A 24,410-nucleotide genomic window follows, 5' to 3' on the forward strand; every position below is an offset into this window, starting at 1 on the left:
ACATCCTAATGGTGAGGACAAGGAAATAATTTAGCATATTTTTCCTTTATTTAAATGTATACAGTATTTACTCAACCTCTGCCCAAAAATGTTAATTAATGTTACACAATAACAATGAAAAACAAAAACCTCATCAGTTTTATTAAACAGGAACCTCCCAATGTAACCAGACAATTTTTGTTACACTAAATTCAGAGAACTTGGGTTACCTGCAAGATTATTATTGTGTATTAAACTTAACATCTCATACAGGTAAAGTACTATATATTTGTGCAAGTTCCACAAACTTAAAAAAATACTGCATAAGGAAAATACAGTTTTTCATACCATATAATTATACTTTTTAATACGTACTTTAAATTCCTATTACAAGTGTTATGAACAGTCAACCTCCAGGTGTGTTGTCACCCTCCCAAGTGGTTGGTCTAAAGCTCCAAAGAACTTTTTGTTTCCTTATCTCGCTGCCCAGGTGCATGTGACCCTAGAATTTAGGTTCGTTTACTTACCACCAACAGTCTTATTGTTAGTACCAATTGCAAATATTGCATCAAAGCCACTGAAGAATGAAGGGAAATCATCTACACATTAGTTTCATTCTATAAAAAAGATACTGTAGTGTCAAGTGATCCTCAGATTCAAGTGAAACTAGTAAAAAGAAATCCCAATCTCTATACAGACACAAAAGGTTATGATGCACTTTTGTAATTTATTATAAAATGTAAACAAAATCCTTGATGGATATTGTGTAGTAAGAAAGCCTCGCTCACATTCCATGGTACAACGCTATACAGTGTATCTAGTCAAGTATATACAGTACCTGTCCTGGAACTAATGACGTGTAATATCTGGTTGAATGTTATGATTTAACTAATTTCGTGGCTCCTTCATACTCATTCTGTTACCATATGTAAAATACAATTTTCAATTTATTTTTTGATGTATGTTATTTACCATCAGCGTAAAGACAAAGTTGACTTGGTCTGATCCGTCTCATTGCCATTGGTTTTGATTTTAATAAAACAATATTTGAATTTTGCAGCTTAAATTATCATGAAATGCAATTTTTCAATAAGTAAGGAATTACTGAAGTACATTCTTAGCCTATAAAGAAAGTTGTATGGAATGATAATTTTAGAACTACTTGTTACTGAAGCGTTATATTTGCTCCTTCAGAGACTGAAGATTTAGAGTTACAGTATTACATACATTTAACTCTATAACTATGATCTTACAATTTCAAAATACAAAATTAAAAATAAATGAATACCTTAAAAAAGACAAAGTAACATCCGAAAAGATATTTATCAAGTCCTCGACCAACCCTTCAAGCACAACATGGGACATGCCAGAAATTTAAATGTTCCATATAAGGTTATACTTTATTTAACAATGTAGCTCCTCATTACAGTACTGATTATGGAAACCTAAATATTTTATTTGGAATGACTAACCATAGATATTTTAAGATCAATACACTCATAATGCTTCATCTCATTTGGGGTCCAACTGCTACATATGAACCTTTGACCCAGACTGTACCGGCACTCAAACAAAATTATCGATACAAAATGGTGTTGAAAAAATATGACCACGGACGAAGGATTTTGTCATCCCTACCGAGACAACAGGAGTCCGTCTTCATTCTAAAAACCATCGTTTTTTTGAGTGACTGTACATACAAAATTTTCATGAGAAGTTTGTTATAACTAACTTAAGTACTGAAAACATGTATTCTATTACCTGTATAATAGAAAGTAGTGAAGATCATAATTGTGTACAATAATGTATTATAAGTAATACATTGTGTCACAAGATACTGCTTTCCCACTTCAAAATTATATATTCTGACCACTACCCAAAATAAACCCTTTCACTCTAATGCAGGTCAACATATACAAGGCGCTACAGCTAAAAATAGTATAAATTGTCCACGGAGTACCAGACCAAAACAGAAATAATAAATTGATACCTGCCAGAATCAAGCATTAAAAATGAGAGTACAGTACAGTACTGTATTGTATTGTACATAAGAGGTGCTATGAGCTACATTTGGCACCCGAGTTGTGGTAAAACATACACATGATGAAACATTTGTTCTACTGATGCATGATAATTATAATGCAGTGAAATATTACCAATCAGTGCGACGCGAATAATGATGTCAGTCCCACTCCAATAGCTGCCCATACCAGGTACAGCCATTCTTTGTTTTCTAAATCTTCAACAGGAAACTCCTCGCATATTTTTGTCTGTAAAGAAGAAAGGGAAATTACTATCAATATATTTGTTTAATTAACTGTAATTACAAAATTAACTGCATTACAGAAAGCTAAGTTCCTTTACAAATGAAAAAAAATGGCACATCCTTGAAGGAATATGTCAATGATCACAAAGTGAATAAACATTCACATGATAATGAAGTACAATAGTGCGCAGTAATTTTATGTATGGACAGTTGAAAGGAAACCAGGATAGGAGCTATGGCGCTGACAGCAAAAGCAACACGATACATGATCAAGGGTAAGGTGGACAACTAAATCATATCGCGCTACCTAATGCCCACACACCTATGACCCTCCCACCACCATACTATGAATTTCTTTATGCAGCATTATGCATACTTGCAACCTCTAGGCTCACTAAAATATTATTTTAGGGGGGTATTAGCTCACCCAGGCACAGGTCACTAACCCACATCGGGTCGGAAAGAAATAAAGAATCATAAACAAACACGAAATGAAAAAAACAAAACAACCAAGAGTAAGAAACGATATGTTGTGCTGTCAAAGTAGAGGGAAATAATGGAGATCCTGCAATTGTGTGTACAGTCACTCATAAAAGGCACAGAACTGGCTATACCATTGATGGCCAAAGAAAACGGGTAGACAATGAGGCACTGCCCTGAGGAACACCCTCATCCTGTGAGAGGGTGGGCGAGAGGGCAGTACCTACTATCACCCTGAAACTACCGTCACTAAGGAAGGCTCGTATAAACAAAGGCATCCGATCTCTGAGGCCAAAGGAATGCAAAACCTGCAGTATCCTGTACCGCCAGGCTATGTCATAAGTTTTCTCGATGTCGAAGAAGTCATCCCACGTGCTGTCGATATGCAAAGGACCGACAGGTGGTAGTGATCCAACCGAACAAGCGCATCCATCGTCGAGTGGTACCGACGAAAACCACACTAGGCAGTCGAGATACGGCCACCCTTCTCCAAATACCATAACAGGCGCGTATTGACCATCCTCTCGAATAGTTTAAACATGCAAACTGCCAGGACTATGGGTCTGTAGTTGGGCGGCCGTAGCCGACACCTGGCTAGCCTTCCGAGACCCATCATCAATCCCTTAGTCTACACAGGGTCTTATGCGGAGTCTCTTCAAGAGAACCCTAACTCATGGACCGCTTCTGGTTCGACGAAGTACGAGAAGCGGCCGAAACGGGCTCCCCGAAACCTCATGGGGGAGGTAGAGGAGGAATTAGTAATAACAGCATCAGTTGAAGGAGACAAACTAGGAGCAACAGAAGTAATTAGAGCATTTTGTCTCAGTAAAAGAACTGCGGGACGTCGAGTGGGAAGGAAGAAAGAAAGGATAGCATCTAGGCATAAGATACTCCCGGACGCAAGAACCGGGAGAGAGCTCGACGCTTTGCCTCGGCAAAGATAATCTTCTCCTTGCTTTGAATCTGGAGCATCTCCTTCTCGAGCTTGTAGCAATCGTACTTCTTTGACGAGGCTGGGTGAGCTCCATGGCAGTTAAAACATGAGACAGGACCTTTCCGTCCTTATCAGACTTCCCACATACACTTTGAAGACAGTTCTGCAAACTGCGACACGAGTGACTAACGTGCCGAAACTCCTGGAAGTCTAGGATTGGGCACGTATGGCTTCACCTGGAGTGAAGGTTTCTGGCAAAACTAGCCTTTCAAAATAACCTAAGAATAAATGAATGGAGGAAATTGCAACGGGCCTATTGTCCCATACTGCAGGGACAGTCCCATTTACACCCAACCCCTGTCGCTCATATATCCATCCAACCGATGTTTGAAGCTATCCAACCTATGTAGAGGTTGGTATAAAGACACCACCAACCTTCTTAAAACGTTCTACTCTTATCACATCAGATGGATTTAATTATTGTAACAGTTTTTCTTCCCAATGTCTCATCAGGTCTCGGGAGTAGAGGGCTCCCTGGTAACGATTGAGGGTCGAGAGGGCCACATGGAACCTGAGCTCCGGGGACTCGAGATATCTCTATTAGGCGAGCACCCTAACAACACAACCAGGAGGCTACCATCCCTCTGGGGGGAGACACTAGTATCCATTATTGATATACCATCAATGGACTAGATTACTAATATTTTAGATATGCTGCCGGCTCAAACGTGCCAGACAATCTCTCGATCATAGGGCCTGAAGGGCCTTTCTGCTTATTTCTAATTTGTTTTTGGCCTTTAGGCTTCACCTCAAATTTATCAGGGTTCGGCCCGCCAGCCGGCGAGGTTGAAACGGTGGGGATACGAGTTCCAGTAGCACCACCCGGGACCTGGAAGGGCTGAAGGGTGACCACTGTTGACGAGCCGATTGACTTGACTGAGCTCGAGTCAAAGCCGCCCGTCTAGCCGGAATAAGGGACCGAAGGGACGTGTTGCTAGCCACAGCACACAGCATTGCCCAACCCCAGGACTCCAGTCTCCCTGCAGTACGGGTCGCCACGCACGGCAAACACGTAGGAGTCTTGCTCCATGGCCCGTGGTGGACAAGGCCAGGGGAGGGTGACCCCTTCAGCATGGGTAGCCCTGACCCAAAGATGAGGACACTTAGTTTTTGCAAATGTTAAAAGGTGGTTAGGTTACCCGACTTAGAATTAATAAATCGCGAATACCGCGTTTATTTTTGGAATGCGCCGCTAAATTCAAGTATATTCTTTCGTTTCTCGAGGAGATGTAAATGGTAAGAAAAATCTTAAAAAGGTGATGGGTGGATAACGAAAAATTACCTTTATTTTTACTGGTCATAAAAAATGGGGAAACTAACGAAATCGAATGCGTTCTAGTTTTAACCATCTGTTCCAGGATTTCCCAAAGAACTTTGTCAAAGGGAAAGCCATGGCCTTACTGGCCATTTATTAAAGTAAACTCGTACAATCTTTCCTTGCTCCACCACCCATTTACATTTAATGCTAAAATAATTTCAGTACATAATTAAAATTAAAATAAAACGAAGTCTTTGGACGCTTTAACTTCAACATTCACTATGCAGAAAACAATACGTCTGAACTTACCCATCCACCGACGCTCCTTACATACGGCACTACAATATTGCTGGCATATTTTCCCATAAACGTGGCTATCTTGACACAGAAGTCTTCCATGTTATTTTCTTTACAGTACAAGGACAGCTGTCCACCAAAGGCGTAGAGGGCCACTATCCTTCCCCAGGTGACAATCTGCCTTTCCCCCTCAAAGAGTTCGTTGGCCACAGCAAAAAATGAAACGTACCCACTTTCTCTAGTTATATCTAATCTTCTCATCATTCCTTTTAGCAGTATTTCATGTTTCTGCATCATCGTTCTCACACACCTCAACAACGTCTGTTCTACTTTATCGTCAGTTCCGCCATTCTTTTTACCGATTATGGTATATACGATGAACTCCGCGAGGGTCTCAGCCTGGTATTCCATTTGGTCTCTCTCTCGGTTTGAACTCTCATTATCACTCTGGCTACATCTTTCTGACCAGGTCTCGTCATTTTCAACGTCGAAGACCGCATGTGCGCCCGCTTCAGGCTGGCTGTCATTGTCACTTGTACTACAACTACTAATATCACCCAATTCAACTTCTGGTCCTGCTCGACTAGCCAGATCCTCACACCTCCGCCCTGATGTGCTCGTAGATGGCGATTGGAAACCTTCATCTACCTCTATGTTACAGTTCCCTTTTATGTCCACAGTCAGACTATCTGTGTTCTTTATAGGAGCCATCGCGTAGAATGATAAGAGAAAGCCACACGACTGTGGAGCGTTGCTGCTATTCCTTTCTTGACCCTTGCTCTCTGAGGTTCTGACTCGCAGTCTCTCACTGGACAGCTGTACTTGAGTGTTCCCTCACCGGGTACTCAGGTTGCCAGGTCTGAATTTGCACTCGTTACCAGATTCCTCAAGATTTATTATCAAATCAGACAAACTTACCTGGTAATCGACGATGACGTGCTGATCAATAATATTGGTCCGGTATATTGAACTTTATTCGGTTTCTTACTTTAGTATTAACTGCGTTGGTATGCGAGAAAAATTCTTCCACGACTGCATTGCTTAATTGGGTCGTTAGGCACGATAGCTCATTGAAAGCAAGTTCCCCATGCAGCCTAGAATACTCATTCTCGTACTTTTTTTATTTTTTACTAGAACACAACAGGATCAACAGGGATCTTGCCATTAAAAATAACTTCGTCCCATGGATTTACGTAAGTTAGTCAATCAAAGGTTTGACTGGGAACAAACTGCAAACTTTTCTGAACCTCATTTTGTATTATTTACTTAACAGTAATATGAAAATTATATAAAATTTCCAAAGTTTGAAGAAGTGGAACATCATGAAAATCAAGATGGTAGCTATTTTGGTTGACGACACAAAAGAAAAAAAGAACTGAACTTATTTTGGCCAAATACTTTTTTTAAATTTTACACTTATTGGGCAAAAATATGGGTCGAATTATGGCATTGCTCTATATTTTTCTTAATATATTCTGAGGCATAACATATTTTAAGGCAGTGACAAATTTATGAATGAATGGGTAGTAGTCTTAAAACGATGGAGCTGATTGGTGGACAAGTTCGTGTGCTGGACGTTAGGGACGGGGGTTGGGGGGGGGATGGTGGTTCTCTTAGCCAAAGGTAAATCTGTGTGGGCTACTCCGCCGCCATACTATCGTGTTAAGTAATTCTCCTTAATCCTGTTTTGATATTTCATGACGACTCTGAGCACACCTGTGAAGATGAACCCCACCGCTGCCACGACCACAATACCACACTCACACCACACGCCATGCTACAAGCTTACCACTATCCACATTTATATTGAATGCCACTCATGATCTGTATTCTATGCTTGACGGTTTCCCACGATTAAAATAACACTCATAGATTACACTGTATAACTCTCTATTGACAGTCATATACTCAGGTGGTGTCAGTGTGGTAGTGATGGGTCACTGTGGGTGCTTGGTTGAGGCTAGCGAGGGCGGGAGTGCAGTCATTCACAGAGCTGATCACACCAAAAGTACTCTAGAGTTAGTAGTGAAGGGATGTATTTTAGTTCCGATATATTTTTTTGTCTTTTCATGTATCAATAATAACTGACATTTTACACTTAATCAGTAAGAGTTCTCTACTGGTAGACATGAGGTGGTGCTACTGTAGTGGATTTCTCCCCTACAAACGCTGTTTGTCGCTGAGTAGCCGACCCCACCAATTATCCAGTGTATGCTTCGTGGTCTAGGTCAACCAGCGCCGCCATACATCACGGACCGGGGTCAACTACTAAGCCACGCCTACCCCCGCTATTTAAGACCTGACCTCGTGGTGACCTGTCTCTTTTTCTACCTACAGCCGCAGCCAGCAACACCTCCTCCGCCGCTGCCTGGCGGCCTTCGCCCTCTCCCGCCGGCGAGCATGGCGACCACAAGCTGGTCCTCTGAGCACCCTCACCAACCAGCTCTCTCTACATCACGCTTGTAACCACGCTGCCTTCCCAGCACCAAGCTGCATTGTACATCCAATACAACATGTATACAGAGAGCACATTGTGATTTCTTTCCATTCCATCCCGAGTGTGAATCAAATATCCTGAACCCCACACTACCATAGCACGCGGTCTGCAAGATATTTAGGTTAAGTTAGCTTAGGTTTGATTAGGTCAGGTCAGGTTAGACAAAACATATTTTTGTAGACAGCACGATATAGTAGCACCCATTAGGTTATCCCACACACATTTACTGTAACATGTGATGCATTAACACTGCCAACATGATATGTAATGCCTGTGTTTTGCTTATCGGGTCGTCTAGCATGCTGTAGCTTCCAGATCATTTATAGATTGATAAAGTAAGCCGTAGTAGCCCAAAGGATAGGCTGGCTATAGGTCCATGGCAGGTCACCCTGAACTGCCGATTGTCTTCACATGATGTACAGTAGTCGCTTGCCAAAGTAACTCAGTGGAACGTCTAACAGTCACCAGTCTTACAGTCAGGTTGGTATAAACTTTGACAGGGCTTAGCAATAGAAAGATTTAACTCATGTGCGAACTTTGTAGTGCGGGCAGGTCACCTTTGAAAATTGATTTCGTATTAATTAACGAAACACCCATGATGATTAGGTTATATATATATATATATATATATATATATATATATATATATATATATATATATATATATATATATTGATAAAATCACACGGGAAAAGGAACAACGGAGAACCTTAGCTGTCTTATTCAAGACATCTTCAGAGGCAACTGAATTCACAAAACTGAGAGAGCTTATGTACACAGGGTGACCTTGCAAGTTGCAAAACATGAGGTCAGGTAAAAACATGACATCCACTAATTCACACACCAACCACAGCAAACATAACATAAGTTGCCACCTGACCCAGCTTGAGAAGGTCGTGCCCGCAAGTAAGCCCTGTTAGAGACCAAGGAAAAATGGCCGCCTCGGATCAAGTAGCTGTAAGTTCTGGGGAAGAGGGAGGTGGGGGAAAAGACGACCCTCCTTGCCACCTGTTAAGGCAGTTGGGGTACCTGAGGAGTGAGGTTGACACTCTAAAGGGGAAAATGAAGCCCTCAGGACGGAATCCTTTCAGGTAGGTAAGTCCTGCCTAGCAGGACACCTGCTAAGGAGGAGCAAGCGTGAGAGTGGTTGTCTCCAGTGGGGACTAGGGTCAGGCTTAGGAAAGCTGACCAGGGTGTGGAGTGAAGCAACCCTTACCAGGTGCTGCAGGAAGCTGGCGAGGAAGAGAAGAGGCAGGACGGTATGGAGCAAGGGAGAGGAAAGGGTGAAGTTGTACAAACCCTGCCCACAGGTAAGGTCGTGGTAGCTGGGGACAGCCAGGTGAGGTCTGTAGATAGGGCTTTTTGTGCGAGAGATAGGAAACGCAGGACTAGGTGTGTATTCCCGGGGGCTGGGATAGGCATGTAGCTGAGAGGTTGGGACAGGGTTTTGTCAGGAGGCACCAATCCAGTAGTGTGTGTCTTAGTGTGGGAGGAAACGACATAGGTAAGGTTAGGAGTGAGGAACTCTTCTGCAGAGGTATAGGGAGGCGCTAGATGATTAGAGATAGGAGGGATCCTGATAGTATGTGGTGTCTTGCCTAGAAGAGGGTTGGTCGTGAATGGCTGTCCATAGGCAATATGAGCAATTGCCGACTGAAAAACATTGTGCAAAACAATGGTTGGGCATTCATTGATAGCTGGCAACGATTCTGGCGGCAAATCCACTACCTGTACAGTCGCACGAGCACAATTTGTCTCGTGAGGGGGTAAAGACGCTGTTCGCATCCCTGAGCGGAAATTGTCATCCAAAGGGGGTTTCGCCAGTAGAGAGAGGTCGGGAAAGTGGGAGTCAAAACAAGCAGGTCCTGGAAGTAAAATTAGTTGCTCTGACAAGGGGTAAAACAGGACCAGGGAAGGGTAGGTTTAAATGTATACTATACAAACAGTAGGAGCGTTAGAAATAAAATAGACTTGTTGAGAGCAGTTGTATGTACCGAGAATGTAGACGCCATAGCAATCACCGAAACTTGGATGAATCTGGCGAGCAAATTTTTTGTTATCAGAGTACCACATAGAAGGGTACAACCTTTTCACAAGGACAGGAAGGTAGGAAGGGGAGGGGTCAGACTCTTCATTGCTGAGCTACATTAAAATGTTGTATTAATAATTCAATAAAGGGTGAAATAGGAACCGAAGTCTGTGTGGGTAGAAATCACGAAGGAAGAGAAAACTAATCATGGGATTGATTTACAGGCCCCAAGTCTTGGCAAAGAAGCAGCTCAGCCCATATGGCATAGAAATGAGTAGGGCAGCAAAATATAACAACCTATGCATTATGGGGATTTCAACTTCAGAAATATTAGAAATATTGACTGGGACAACATTGCAGGTGACTATGAATCTGAAGACTTCCTAGACTATACAGGACAATTTTTTGAAACAACTAATACAGAACCTACTAGGAGGTGACAATATATTAGACCTATTAAACAAATAAAGAAACTTTTTATCAGAGATATCACAGTAGGGAAGAATTAGTAACAGTGATCACAGAGAAATCTGTGGTTCACCCTAAATTGGGAAACTTAAAAACAATGACAATATGGTCAGAGTCCCAAACTTTCGGGTTGGCGGATTATCAGGGATTGCTAGAAGTACTCTAGGTGAGGCCACCTGGGAACAAAGCTACGCCAGTCCCCAGTAGAAGGGTGAGGTCATAGATGACACAACAATTGATCATGACTATAATATATTCACTAGTATAATACATAAAGCACAAGAACAAAATATACCATACAGAAAAATTAGGTCAAATAAGAATGAGCTAAGGTGGATGACCAGAAAACTTAAACATGACATAGGAATAAAAGAAAGGAATATATAAGAAATTAAAGGAGGGAGGAGCAGCTCAGAAATAGGTATAATGAACTATCTAGGAATGTTAAGAAAAAATGTAAGGAAAGCAAAGAGAGACTATGAAATCAAAAATAGCAAGAGAATCCAAGGAGAATCCCATGGATTTTCCAGGTATATAGGACAAAGGTCAAGGACAAGTTGGGCCTTAAAGTCAGGGAGGGAGAAGTGATAAATGGCAGGGAGAAATAAGCAAAGCATTGAACAGCTACTTTTATCAGTTTTCACAGAAGAAATTTGTGATGAAATTCCAGAGGTGGAACTGATATTTAAGGAAAGGAAGAAGAGAAATTAAAGAATATCACTATCAGAAAAGAGGATGTTCTAAGAAGATAAATAAACTAAAGAAGACAAAACTCCCAGGGCTGAAAATGAAATTTTCCCTCGAGTCTTGAAAGAGTGTAGGGAACAGATTAGCAGACCCCCTCAGAACTTCTTTACAAAAATCATTAGACACTGGAGTTGTGCCAGACTTGTGCAAACAGGCAAATGTAGTACCCATATTCAAAAGCGAGACAGAGCATCAGCTGCCAAATTAATGTCGATCAGTTTGACGCCAGTAGTGGGAAATTTTTGAATCAATTATAGCAGATAGCATCTAGAGAAAAGCAAATTAATCTACCACTCTCAACAGGGTTTACTTAAGGAAAAATCTGTCTAACAAATCTGCTAACGCTTTTGTGGAAAAGTCTTCTAGGTAGTAGATACGACCTAAAATTTATGTTTGAGAAAAAATTAAGGCTCATGGTAATCATAATACACATACGGTACAGTTTTGATATTTACATAGTATGGTGCGACACGCAATGTATCGGTCCTATCCAAAAGTTAGTGAGATCGCACTTTGAGTCCTCTTGCCATTTTCTACTACTTATTTATGTGAATCTGGTTTCTCCGCCCTTCTTCAAATAGAGAATAAAAGCGCAAACCGGTTACATGTGGACCCAGACATGAGATGCGCTTTATCAGTGACTCAACCTCGAATCAGTCGACTGATTGAAAGGAAACAATGTCATCCATCCCATTGAACTGTAACAAAATATGCATTCTGTTTGATGATTAAAAACAATAAAATAAAGTTAGATTACCAAAACAGTTTATTTTGATCATTATTTGTGAGGAGCTTGGGAGAGAACTGAAGGGGGGCCATGTTGAGTGTTCCTCATGGGGGGAATGAAGTGAAAAAGTTTGAGAAACACTGGGTTAGTCTGTCTAGGCACAGCTGTCTTAAGTTGAGTATATCCTCTCTCTGGTGTTTTGGGAGTTGTCATTTTATTGAGATTTCTTATTGCTTGATATTGATTTTGTGTGATCTTGTTGGACCTTCAGTCCTAACTCAACCACTTCCAAAATCTTATCTTATCATAATTGTTATTTATTATATTTCATGTACAGTCAGTATAAAATTATTCTGCACCCCTGGGTGGGATGGCTCTCGCAACAAACACTGTGAGACTGACGCCAGGTATTGGTAAGGTTGATACCTCTGATTGTGTGATTCATTGTAAAACAAATGTGCTTTTATTCCTTATATCATGTGTAGTAACCTCAGCAAAATTATCAGAAATACATACAAAACCCACAGCACTTAAACCAGATAATGTCACAGCATTATATACTGTACCGCACCTACGTTTAATCACCCACATACGGTAGGAATGGCAGGCCCTCTAGAAACTGAGGTGCTGTACAGGAATTTTGCATACAATGATATACATCAAAATCGTGTAAATACTCAAGATTATAACCACTATCTAAGAAAGTGATGAGTAGTGGCATAATACAAAACCCCAACCAGAAAAAAATAATACAAAACATTTATAACGTAGGAAAGTTATACAATTTTGTATTACGCATAGGTAACCGAGTCAATTATTTTATAAATATAGTTATATAATGTTAACTGCTCTATTTGCATCTTGTAACACATTGTGCACGCAGACACACTGAAACACCTTATGGTAAATACTATCTACAGAGTAACTGGCAACTCAGGAAGCCAGGGCTACCAACATCCACTTTGACTCATGAGTGTTTTCAGAATTCTTGGTCCAGTGTGTCATACTGTAGGACCCCGTAAAGGTGCAGAATAATATTTTGGCTACTGTACATATGTGGTGGTGGGAATAAGTTAATAAATGTTCATAGTTTTTTATTGACTTGTTTAGGTACCTGTACCTGTAATCCATTACAAATATTTACACTTGAAATAATTATTACCAACATGCAAGACCATACAGTTCTCCAGATCATTGTTCTGCAAGATCTTTCCTTACAATTTTAATGTAAGATTCTTCTCACCAGTGTGTGCAGCCATATGATGATTCAGATGGCCCTTTGTGTAATAACTTTTACCACACTCTTCACACTTAAAATTCTTCACACCAGTGTGTACAACCATGTGCATCTTCAGATGGCCCTTTGTGTAATACCTTTTACCACACTCTTCACACTTAAAATTCTTCTCACAAGTGTGTACAGCCATATGTTCCTCCAAACGGTCCTTTCTATAAAAACTTTTACCACACTCTTCACACTTAAAATTCTTCTCACAAGTGTGTACAGCCATATGTTCCTCAAGGTGGTCCTTTCTATAAAAACTGTTACCACATACTTCACATTTAAAATAATTCTCACCAGTGTGTACAGCCATATGATGCTTCAGATGGCCCTTTGTGTAATAACTTTACCACTCTTCACACTTAAAATTCTTCTCACCAGTGTACAACCATGTGCAACTTCAGATGGCCCTTTGCATAAAAACGTTTACCACACACTTTACACTTCAAATTCTTCTCATCAGTGTGTACAGCCATTTGCTTCTTCAACTTTTTTATCTTGAAATAACTTTTACCACTTTCTTGGCATTTTACATTTTTCTCATCAACAGTCACATGTTGCGTCACATCATAGTTACTGATAAAACTTTCATCAAACTCTTCACACTTAACATCTTTCTCATCAACAGTCACATGTGTCACAGAGTTACTGATAAAACTTTCATCAAACTCTTCACACTTAATATCTTTCTCATCAACAGTCACATGTGTCACAGAGTTACTGATAAAACTTTCATCAAACTTTTCACACTTAATATCTTTCTCATCAACAGTCACATGTGTCACATCAGAGTTACTGATAAAACTTTCATCAAACTTTTCACACTTAATATCTTTCTCATCAACAGTCACATGTTGTGTCACATCAGAGTTTCTGTTAAAACTTTCATCAAACTTTTCACACTTAATATCTTTCTCATCAACAGTCACATGTTGTGTCACATCAGAGTTACTGTTAAAACTTTCATCAAACTCTTCACACTTAATATCTTTCTCATCAATGTGTTCAGCCATACAGGTATGCGTCTTCAAAGCATCATTACTGCAAAAATCTTCCCAACACTGTACACACTCGTAATTATTTTGGCCACCTTGTTCAGCTATTGGATTCATAAACTGAGCCATCTTTTACACACTTTACAACACTCCACACAAGAAAATATTTCCCTAAGTGTACACACTTTTGGGTAACTTTTGTACTGTATATAAAGTTCTCCACTTTTCACAGCTAAATTTTCATTAATAATTCTGCACATGTATGTGGTTCTTGAGCTAACTGTTGTATGAGAAACATTTACCAAAGTGAACTTTGTCTCAACAGTACACAAGTACAGCAGACAAACACTTGTCACATTTATATATTGGAACTTTTATCAGCAGTGTACACAAGCACAAGAGTCACAAGGTAGTTGTTTAGGTAGAAACATTGCAACACTCATTTTACTATATACTACAGTGTATTTAGACAATACATAACACAGTGCACCACTTAACTGGTGTTTTCAGGAGAAAAATTCACTTGTGTGAACCTTCATTTTATTCTCACTGTTTCCTAAAACACCAACTTGACTTTCATATTTGTAACATAAGACTTGGAGAGTTGACAATTTACCTTTATCTTGCTTACAATGTTCTCCTGAAGATGTTCACTAATCCTCATACTGTACTGACTTATTGTACAGTTGTGAGGAATTGTTCTGCCTCCTGTTTTATAGAGTTTTAATACTAGGTTGTGGTGGGAGATGTTTGTGTGGGATGACCTCCTGATGCTACTAAAATGTTCCTTTCTTACATCCAGCCACTCCCACCATTATGTCTGAAATAAAGTGAACAGTATTACAATGCTGAAGTTTTCAGAATTCCACCCTCTGTACTCAAACAGCCTCACTCCCCTTACTAGAGTCAGTACAGTACTCACTAACTGCTGGATTGACTGGGGATGTTCTGGGTACTAACTATCAACCCTTAACACTGAAGGTAAACCCTGTATCCTCTCAGCTGCTTCACCTTTTACAGGGACTGCCATATGTCATTCTAAGTGTCAAGGAAGTGTCCACCTACTCAATACTTTGGGAGAAAAAATTACTATCCACAAAGAACAAAGAATCTCACAGAACTGTTCAGCAAGTGAAGGGAGAGTGAAGTCACAACTTCAGAGTGTTATCAAGTTCTTTACAATGAAGCAAATAAATAATTCTTACTTATAAAGAATAATATAAACTACATTACCTATGTAACTCAGTCTTTATTAATAATTAAAATAAAATAAACAGTTTATATTACAATACAGTCTTCACAATAGGTTAGGACAGGTTTGGTTTGGTTGGTTTACAAGATCTGTTTCATGCATGTCATTAAAAAAGGGGTGGTGTAGCATCAGAATCCTGGAGGATAGCGAATGTGATACCGATTTTCAAGAAGGGAGATAGATCACTATCCTCTAATTACTGTCCAATCAGTTTAACATCAATTGTAGGCAAATTACTGGAAGCAAAAATTTCAAACTCTATTTGATATCACCTGGAGAAGCACAGGTTGATCAATGATTCCCAACATGGCTTCACAAGCAGGCATTCATGTCTGACTAATCTATTCACATTCTTTTCAGCCATTTTCGAATCAGTGGATGAAGGGCACGATTATGATGTGGTATACCTTGACTTCAGCAAAGCCCAAGGCTCAGTACTTGGACCATTATTATTTATTATATATATAAACGACATAGATATACAGTAGGCATAGACAGCAAAATAAGTAAATTTGCTGATGATACTAAAATAGGGAGTGCAATTAAATCTGACGAGGACTCTGCAAAACTACAGGAAGATCTAAAAAAAAATTTGAATGGTCTGAAAAATGGCAGATGAAATTTAATGTGGACAAATGTAAAGTACTTAGTCTAGGAGATGCAAACAGAGTAACAAGATACAGAGTAACCAGATTTCAGATGAACAACGATGTTATAGAGAAATACGACCGAGAAAGATTTAGGAGTACAGTGGTCCCTCGGTTAACAAACGGTTCCGTTAACGAAATTTCGGCTAACAAATTACCTTCCATAAGAATCTTCAGTTTGAACATTACGTTTTGTTGTGAGCATCAGCTGATGGGCTAGTCTGCCAATTCAGTAATCTGTTCTATGTTTACATTCGTTTCCAGTGGAATAAATATCAATAAAGTTGTGCTCTTTAATATTTTTGCATTTTTTTACATTAAAATTTTTAGTCATTTTAACATTTATTTAACATATTGATAATATATGCAGTACAGGGAACTAGTTTTTTGTGCGCCCATCTACAGCTTGACTCAGCCACAAGGCGTCAGTTGGGCTTTGAAAACAGTGGAGTGAACATCTATTTTGTTGGTGTCTTGATTATTTTTGCATTTTTCATTGAAATTATTGGTCATTCTGAAATTTAGTTAACATATTGATAATATATAGCGCAGTGCAGTGTTGATTTAAAGAAAATAATCTTGAATTACACCTAGTGAACTTAAAATTTTATTGGTGAAATGACGGCATCAAGCATGGGCCCATTGAAAGGTGATTTCTCCTCCATCCCACTTCCTTCTCTTCTCCCTTCTCCTCCACCCCTACTTCTAAATCCCATAATCATCATCATCAACCAGGAACCTTCTACATACACACCTCAAAGTAAGTGTACTTTACTGCATTTTTTTTTACTTTGTATGTACTTTTCGGTGAGCTGGAACCAATTACCCAATATCCCATTGAAACAATGGATTCGGTTAACGAACGACCTTCTGGAACGAATTGTGTTCGTAAACCGAAGGACCACTGTACTGTAATGATAAGTAGGAATATTAAACCATGTCCACAATGTGTATTTGCTCGAAACAAGGCTAACAAAGTACTTGGGTTCATACAAAGGAGTGTTAGTTACAAGACTAGTGGGGTCATCCTAAAACTATATCTTGCGCTTGTGAGACCTCACTTGGATTACGCAGTTCAGTTCTGGTCACCGTACTACACAATGGATATAGAATCCATAGAAAGAATTCAGAGGAGAATGACAAGACTAATCCCAGGCATTAGGAACCTTGAGTACAGAGACAGGTTAAAGCATCTTAATTTGCACTACTTCGAGAGACGTAGAGTGAGGGGCAATATGATCGAGGTGTATAAATGGAAGTCAGGGCCAAACAAAGGTGATATAACAAAGGTACTCAAAGTATCCAACAAGGAGCGAACTCATAGCAATGGTTTTAAATTAGACAAATTTAGATTTAAGCATGAGATAGGTAAACATTGGTTTGGAAATAGAGTAGTGGATGAGTGGAACAAGTTACCAAACATCATCATTAACTAGAAAATGCTGGATAGCTTCAAACATAGGTTGGATGGATATATGAGCAATTGGGGTTGGGTGTAAACGGGACTGCCTAGTATGAGCCAATAGGCCCGCTGCAGTTTCCTCCCTTCTTATGTTCTTATGCACAGGTATTTGAAACTCTCTTCCTCAACAGATCTGTATTCTATGTATTAAAACAAACATAACAGTAACATACCATTACACAACACCCACACACTTCAAAGTGCTGTTTTCACCTTGTAAAAGTTCATTCATTAGGTGGAGGATAGGTTAAGTTAGGCCAGGGAAACGTCAGTGTGGACCTGGGTACAGTACACTTGGATGAAGCAATAATCCTTTACTGAGTGAACACAATGACCTGGTTCTCCATGATGTGCCTTCATTCCAGACTGTAGGAATAAAGTCACAAACCTTTCCCTAACTTAACATTAATCAAGCTATAATAAAATGTATCTATATCCTCTGACTTTTTCTAATCCAAACTGTTACTCTCTTTCCAGACACCTCATCCCATCCCCTAAACAGAAGTTGTCATCATAAGTGAGGAACAACTTTCCTGGCACTGAAACTTGGAATGATAAGAGTACATCCTCTCAATAGGAAGTTAGTTGACTCAATATAAAAACATCGCTGACATAAGCAAGAAAAATCTACCACATCAATATTCAGAAGAGGAAATAACCTCTTGAGATTTAGTAACATGAAGCAAATTTTACAACAAACTTACCAAAGTCTCGTCCTCAACCATGAGATGAAATAAAGTTCGATCCACAATTAAATAAGTTGAGATTTAAGTGAGTCAGTACAAACCCCAGCAGGAACCAGGTCCTCCTCTCAGGTCTTCCTGAAATACAAAAACAATTAAATGTGATAAACAACATAAAGAGTGAGCAAGTCTTAATTAACCTCAATATTCATGTTTTGATGATGCACTTCCTACTTGTGTATGTCATACAGTATAAAGTTTTATAGCAACTTTTTTAATAGTCTGCAACAGTTGCACAGGTTAACCAGCGACTTTACAAACTTTGTCTATACAAGACATCTTTTTTATTAACTACCTGAAGAAAATCCTTAAAAAATTAAGAGGATTTAGAATTTTGTTTCTATTTGATCATTTTTTTCATCCTGAAACAGCAATGATAAGTCCTGCTGCCATTTTCTTCATGTGACAGTTTCACAAACAAGACTGCTTCCTCGCGACCATTCCATACAGAGGAACACTTCCAGCAACTGGTACAGTGTATGATTTACCATATTAGATATACTGTATTGTAAAATGAAATGGTAATGGTGGAGCAGATAGATAACACCAGAAGGAGTTGTTAATTTTTTCCACAGATGTCCTTTGGATGATAGAAAGTAATAGAAATGATACAACTATGCACAGAACCTAATAGAACCTGACCTAACCAAAGAAACCTACTTAACCTTAACTAACTTCTAGCCGGAGGATGGACCCCTGCAATATTAGGCAGAAAACACTTACTTTGATATCTGGTACCAATAGAAGCAACTACCTCGAAGCGGTATGGTGTAATTTTAAGTTTTTTATGAACCTTATAAGGATGCCATAGGAAAACAATATGGCATCTCCTTCACTTTTCCTTGAGGAAAAAAAATAAGTATAAGAACATAGTTCACTTATTAACCAATGCTACTCATAAGGTATTGGAGATGAATCAAAGCCCATAATGTGGGTTTTGATTCCTCATAATTGAATGGGCTTAAGAAAATATTGCGTCGAAAGAAGAAATTATATGGGATCTGCGCAGGATAAAGACAACTCTGGATACTGAAGGATATTTTTTTTAAGGTATTGTAGTCTATAATACAATAGTGGTACAGGTAGTAAAATCTTTGATATGTTACTCTGTTGTTTGTTGACAATTTAAACAAGACCAGAATCAAATTTAAGTGTTACAGATGAGAACTTGTGCCAATAGGCCAGAATTTTCAGCGGAATATTTACGGAAAAAATTCAATTTAGCCACATACAAAGCATGTACAGGTATAGACTTTACAGTGTCATATGATCATTTTTTTACGGTGTTTTTGCCCCACAATTCCCTTATTCTCTGAAGATGTCTTGAATAAAGACGAAAGCTAAGGTGCTCCGTTGTTTCCCTTTTTCCTGTGTGATTTTATCAAGATTTATCTTATCCACGTTTTCAATGTGGATCTACATGAGATAGATATATATATATATATATATATATATATATATATATATATATATATATATATATATATATATATATATATAAGTAGAGTACAGTACTTCTCAGCTGCTTCCCCCATCTCAATAACAGTAAATTCGCCCACAGGAGGTGTTAAGTTATGCTAGGTTAGGTTAGGTTATGCTAAGTTAGGTTTGGTTAAGGTTAGATTACAGTAGGTTAGGTGGTTTAGGTTAGGTCTGGTTTACTTGAACTTTTAAATAAACACTGTTTAACACATTTGCCATAACTAAGACAGTGTTCACCATAAACAATGAAATTGCAGCGTTTTTAAAATCGTTTTCTATGAAAAATCAGCGGGTGTAAAATCTTAAATAATTACCAAAAAACATTTGCCATAATTACGATAGTGTCCTCTATAAAACAAGTGACAATGCGCGTTTTTATAATCGTTTACTATGGTCTTCCTAGCGGTCATAATGAAGCCGACTTATAGTAAAACCTTACCATAGTTTCCTTCCATACCTGAAGAACTGCTGGAACCTAAGCTAGTACATCCAGCGAAAGAGAGGCATATATAAAAATATATCTTTGGGATAATTCACAGGACTTCGTAGACTTAGTAAAACAGACCACAATTTGAATGGTTTATCTCATAAAAGTCCGTCAGTAATGAAATAAAATTTTCTTACAACATAAACTTTGCACTTCTTATACTCTTATTCTACAACTTAATCCATGAACATTCTCATTTCTGATACATAAAATACATGAACAATACCTTTATGCATACATCCAGGAAGTATGGTTAAAAAATCTATACAGTATTTACCTTTTATCCCTCAATAAAGACCTCGCGTCTCCCACAGAACTGTCATAACGTGATTCAGCTTCTAAATATACACAGATACAACAACTGAGATCAACACCAGGGTTGCCAACTCGGATTTTCAAATGTCGCTAGGCTGGTACCTAAAAGTAGCTAAATGTCGCTAAATCTTCCATGGAAAGTCGCTAGCTATTATTCCTCCCCATCAGTAATTTGATGCAAATAATATTTTCATAATGCCGACTATAATGGACGGAGTATAAATAAAATGCATTATGTAAAAATAAAAATATTATCTTGTTTAAAGTTTTATGTGCACACTTACCTATTATTCAATAGAAATTGCATCCCAGTCCTCTTCGTAGTGTGAACAACTGTAGAGCTGGAAGCATGTGAAGTGCTTGGTTCAGGTTTTCTTGTAACTGTATGCCTCCACAGTCCCTATCTTTCTTAAAATATCACTAGGAAGTTCATAACTTGCACAACAGGTGTTCTGTCTTTTTAACCCATAGTTTATTGTAAGAATTGCCTTTAATGTCGATAGTTTCATTTTGTTGCGCAATTTTGATTTCACAAAGTTCATATTACTAAATGTGCGCTCTACATCTGCGTTTGAATGCGGAAGAGATAAGGCAGCGAGTGCAATTTCAGCCAGATCATGGTAAGGGTTTTCACCTGTCGCATCTCTTTAATTTGCCACTTCTGACCACAATTTTAGGGTGTTAAATGTTTCTGTCCAGATTGTGTGATGCAGTTTTTTCCACTGGAAATCAATCTTGGTAAGGGTGCTGGAATCTTCTGTAAATAAGTGTGCCAAACCAAGTATATCTGATTTAATAGGCTTCAAGCATTCATCGGCACTCAGAAAATAAATAGACTGCAGCACACGAATGTTGTCAGGTAAGCGTTGACGAAGTTGTTTTATGAGTTCAACCCGTTCAAATGTATTGTCCCTGTAACCCCGTTGCTATATATTATGGCTCGAAATTAGGAAAACCGAGTTTTCATGGACAGTCCAAAAGTATCCAGAAAGTCGCTAGATTTCTGTGGATATCTCTAGATTTGAGACAAGTCGCAAATCGCTCTAAAATGTCGCTAGAAAAAAACAAAAAGCTCTAGATCTAGCTACAAAGTCGCTAAGTTGGCAACTCTGATCAACACCAAGGAAAGTGTATAGGAGGAAGAGTCTCTCGTACATTACTCCCAGCCGAGGCCACATCATAGCCCACCATCTAGTCCCCAACCCTAAGAAAGAGAACGAGTTTCTTTACCTTTTAATGGTGCACTATGATAGAAAATTAATATTTAGCGAAACCACGATATATATCTATGTACAGTATACAAAATTTCCTTTAGATTTATTTATTATACATTAATTATTATTGTACATAAGACCATAGATCCTGGTAATGCCTCCTCTTATGATCAAGTTGAGGGATTTCCTATATAATCATCCCCCCCTACTAAGGTCAACCTATTGGTCCCCCACTGTACTTCTGCTAAGGTCAACCTATTGGTCCCCACTGTCTTAAGGTCAACCTATTGGTCCCCCACTAAGGTCAACCTATTGGTCCCCCCCCCCACTAAGGTCAACCTATTGGTGATCAGAAACAAAGTCACAGGAAAAAAGTACGATATGTTTTTGTTATGATTATGTTAAGGGCACATTTCTTGAAGTCTCAAGTCATTCTCCTCTTCATATCCAGACTACAAAACACTTCATTTTTGTTTAAATGTGCTACATGTTCTACAGTAATTAATTACATCAAATTGAATAGCTACGTTACCTTTATTGTCTAATAATCATATTTCATTTTTACATATTTTTTATCAGTTCATGACAGCAAATGTAAGAACCATTTACAGAGAACATGAACATTGTTAAATTAAAAAGGCATACTGTACATACCCATGACAACCAGAAGCAGCAACAATTAAAGCGTAACATAAACAAGTGCACAACAATTACTAATACACATTCTTAAATATCCCAAATAAAGAAAAAGGCATTCATGCATAACTTGCAAAGAAAAATAACCAGTACTGCACATAGTATAAGCAAAACCAAGAAGTAGCCATGTAAAACAAAACTGCTTAAGACAATCATATACTTGTACAACAGTGTGTTGCATGCGATTAGGTCAGTAATGTTGGATGTCCAAATTAAAAATTTCTACATTATACGGTGAAACATTTACCATTACCTGGTGCTGATTTATCACTAGTGGACATATGGAGTGGTATATGTACTGCAGTAAATTTTAAATATTTAGCATTATCGAAATGTATGCACAACTTATGAAAAGTATTCACTTGTAACACGTATCTGCTAGATTACTGCTAAATTATTGAATTAATTCATGCCCATAATTTCGATGGCTGAAGTATGCTGGAAATAAATTTATTGAAGATGACTATTTTTACTGGTAGTTTTAAGCCCTTTAATGCGCATTCTAATTCCTGTATAGGCAAATAGTCAAGCACATTTCCCTTTAAATTAATCTGCTTAATATATCAACCAAAAGAGTGAGTAAATACATTTACCATTAGCAGCACCACCAACACTTCCCATAGGATTTAAAGTATCCGATGGACCATCTGTTAAACATTGTTTAAAGATCACTCATCATAGTTCAGCTTCTGTATCAAACAATAATTAGTATTGCTTCTGTTAAGGAACGCTGAAAACTGAGCAGTGATTGCCCACTATGCACAAGTTTTAATAAGTTTAAACTAGACGGTCCGTCCCTCGTAACGATCTTCAAGAGTGAAGTGCTTCCCCATCTGGAGTACTGTCACCCCGACTGGTCCCCAAGATATGCTAGGGACTGTCAGTTGGTTGAAAATGTTCAAAGGAGGGCCACCAGACTGGTGCCTGCACTTCGGCACCTCAACTACCCTGAGAGATTGGAGCGCCTGAACTTGCCTAGCTTATACTACAGACGGGCAAGGGTGACCTAATTGAGGTGTATAAGCCTGTAGTGGACTTCTCCCCTACAACTGCGTATCCGCATTCCAATGTCACCGTATCCTAGCAACCGAACCAAAAGACCGGCGACTTCTCGGGTTTTCCCAACATGACTCATAGCGGCTGCTGGGTATATAAGCTCTGTCTCTCCATTGAGATTCATTCTGACCATTCTTCTTGAACAAGCAACACCACCTCCTCCTCCGCCGCTGCCTGGCTGCCTTCGCTCCTCCTCGCCTGCCTGGCGGTCCTCGCTCCCGCCAGCGAGCATGGCGACCCACCAGCTGTCCTTCTCTGAGCTTCCTCACCAACCAACTCTCATTCTGCCCATCTTCCTGAACAAGCAACACCTCCTCCAGCAAGCTCCACGCTGGCCCCTCACCACACGGCACCTCCAGCACCAGACTGTCTATCATATAACTTATATTATATAAGAAAACCACATTAGAGTTTCCTTCCATCCTGAGTGCTAGACAACATTAATATCTCGATACCCCTACAAGCCTCTCAAGGGGCACTACTCAGTCGAGTGTCCTTACTTGGAGCTGGCGGACGCTCGCCCCACAAGGGGTCACAGCTCAAGATTGAAGAAGCCGCAAGTCCGGAAAACTGGTAGGGCAAACTTTTTCGTAGTGAGAGTTGTGAACTCTTGGAACAATCTACCAGAAAGTGTTGTGACGGCAACGAGTGTGAGCTCTTTCAAGACAAGACTTGACCAACACTGGAGCGGGTTCAGGTACATTCCGGAGCAGGTGCATGCCAAGTACTTGCCAACAGTGCGTGACAGAGACGTGACCGATCGCCCGGGCGGCTAGCGAGCCGATCAGTGGTGAAGAGGATAAAAGAAAGAACTGTGTTTGGGTCCCATACTTATACCCAGAGGTAAAAGTCTGGTCCAAAATAAACAGAACATGTATTAAAATATTACAACAACCATTTCCCATGATGAAGAAAATGAGATAAAATAAATACGTATAGCAATAATGTTAGAGAAAGATAACATATCAACAACCTGGCTGTTATCGCCAGGCACAGTTGTGCGCGCCGGCCACATGTTAAGTAAGAAACTGTTTACA

General features: G+C 39.2%; 1 protein-coding gene across 4 annotated transcripts; it reads right to left on the reverse strand.

Annotated features, from left to right (window-relative positions):
• Positions 1-50: 50 nt before the first annotated feature.
• LOC121859520 (zinc finger protein 257-like) lies at positions 51-20,455 on the reverse strand. 4 transcript variants are annotated; one of them, XM_042356381.1, is made up of 5 exons: positions 20,370-20,455; positions 18,085-18,201; positions 13,710-14,839; positions 13,417-13,637; positions 12,824-13,085 (listed from the first exon to the last, which is right to left on the reverse strand). In XM_042356381.1, exons 3-5 carry the CDS (start codon positions 14,146-14,148, stop codon positions 12,957-12,959), a joined length of 789 nt encoding a protein of 262 aa, XP_042212315.1. In that variant the 5' UTR covers positions 14,149-14,839; positions 18,085-18,201; positions 20,370-20,455; the 3' UTR covers positions 12,824-12,956. The 4 variants fall into 4 exon arrangements, 3 of the variants coding, with proteins under 3 accessions (XP_042212314.1, XP_042212315.1, XP_042212313.1); XR_006087663.1 differs by lacking the exons at positions 12,824-13,085; positions 13,417-13,637 and adding an exon at positions 2,149-2,249 and having other exon boundaries at positions 14,636-14,839; XM_042356379.1 differs by having other exon boundaries at positions 13,417-14,839.
• Between the last annotated feature and the right edge of the window lie 3,955 nt (positions 20,456-24,410).

This window comes from Homarus americanus, unplaced genomic scaffold (genome assembly GCF_018991925.1).
Source record: "Homarus americanus isolate GMGI-L3 unplaced genomic scaffold, GMGI_Hamer_2.0 scaffold7626, whole genome shotgun sequence".
Taxonomy (NCBI): Eukaryota; Metazoa; Arthropoda; class Malacostraca; order Decapoda; family Nephropidae; genus Homarus; species Homarus americanus.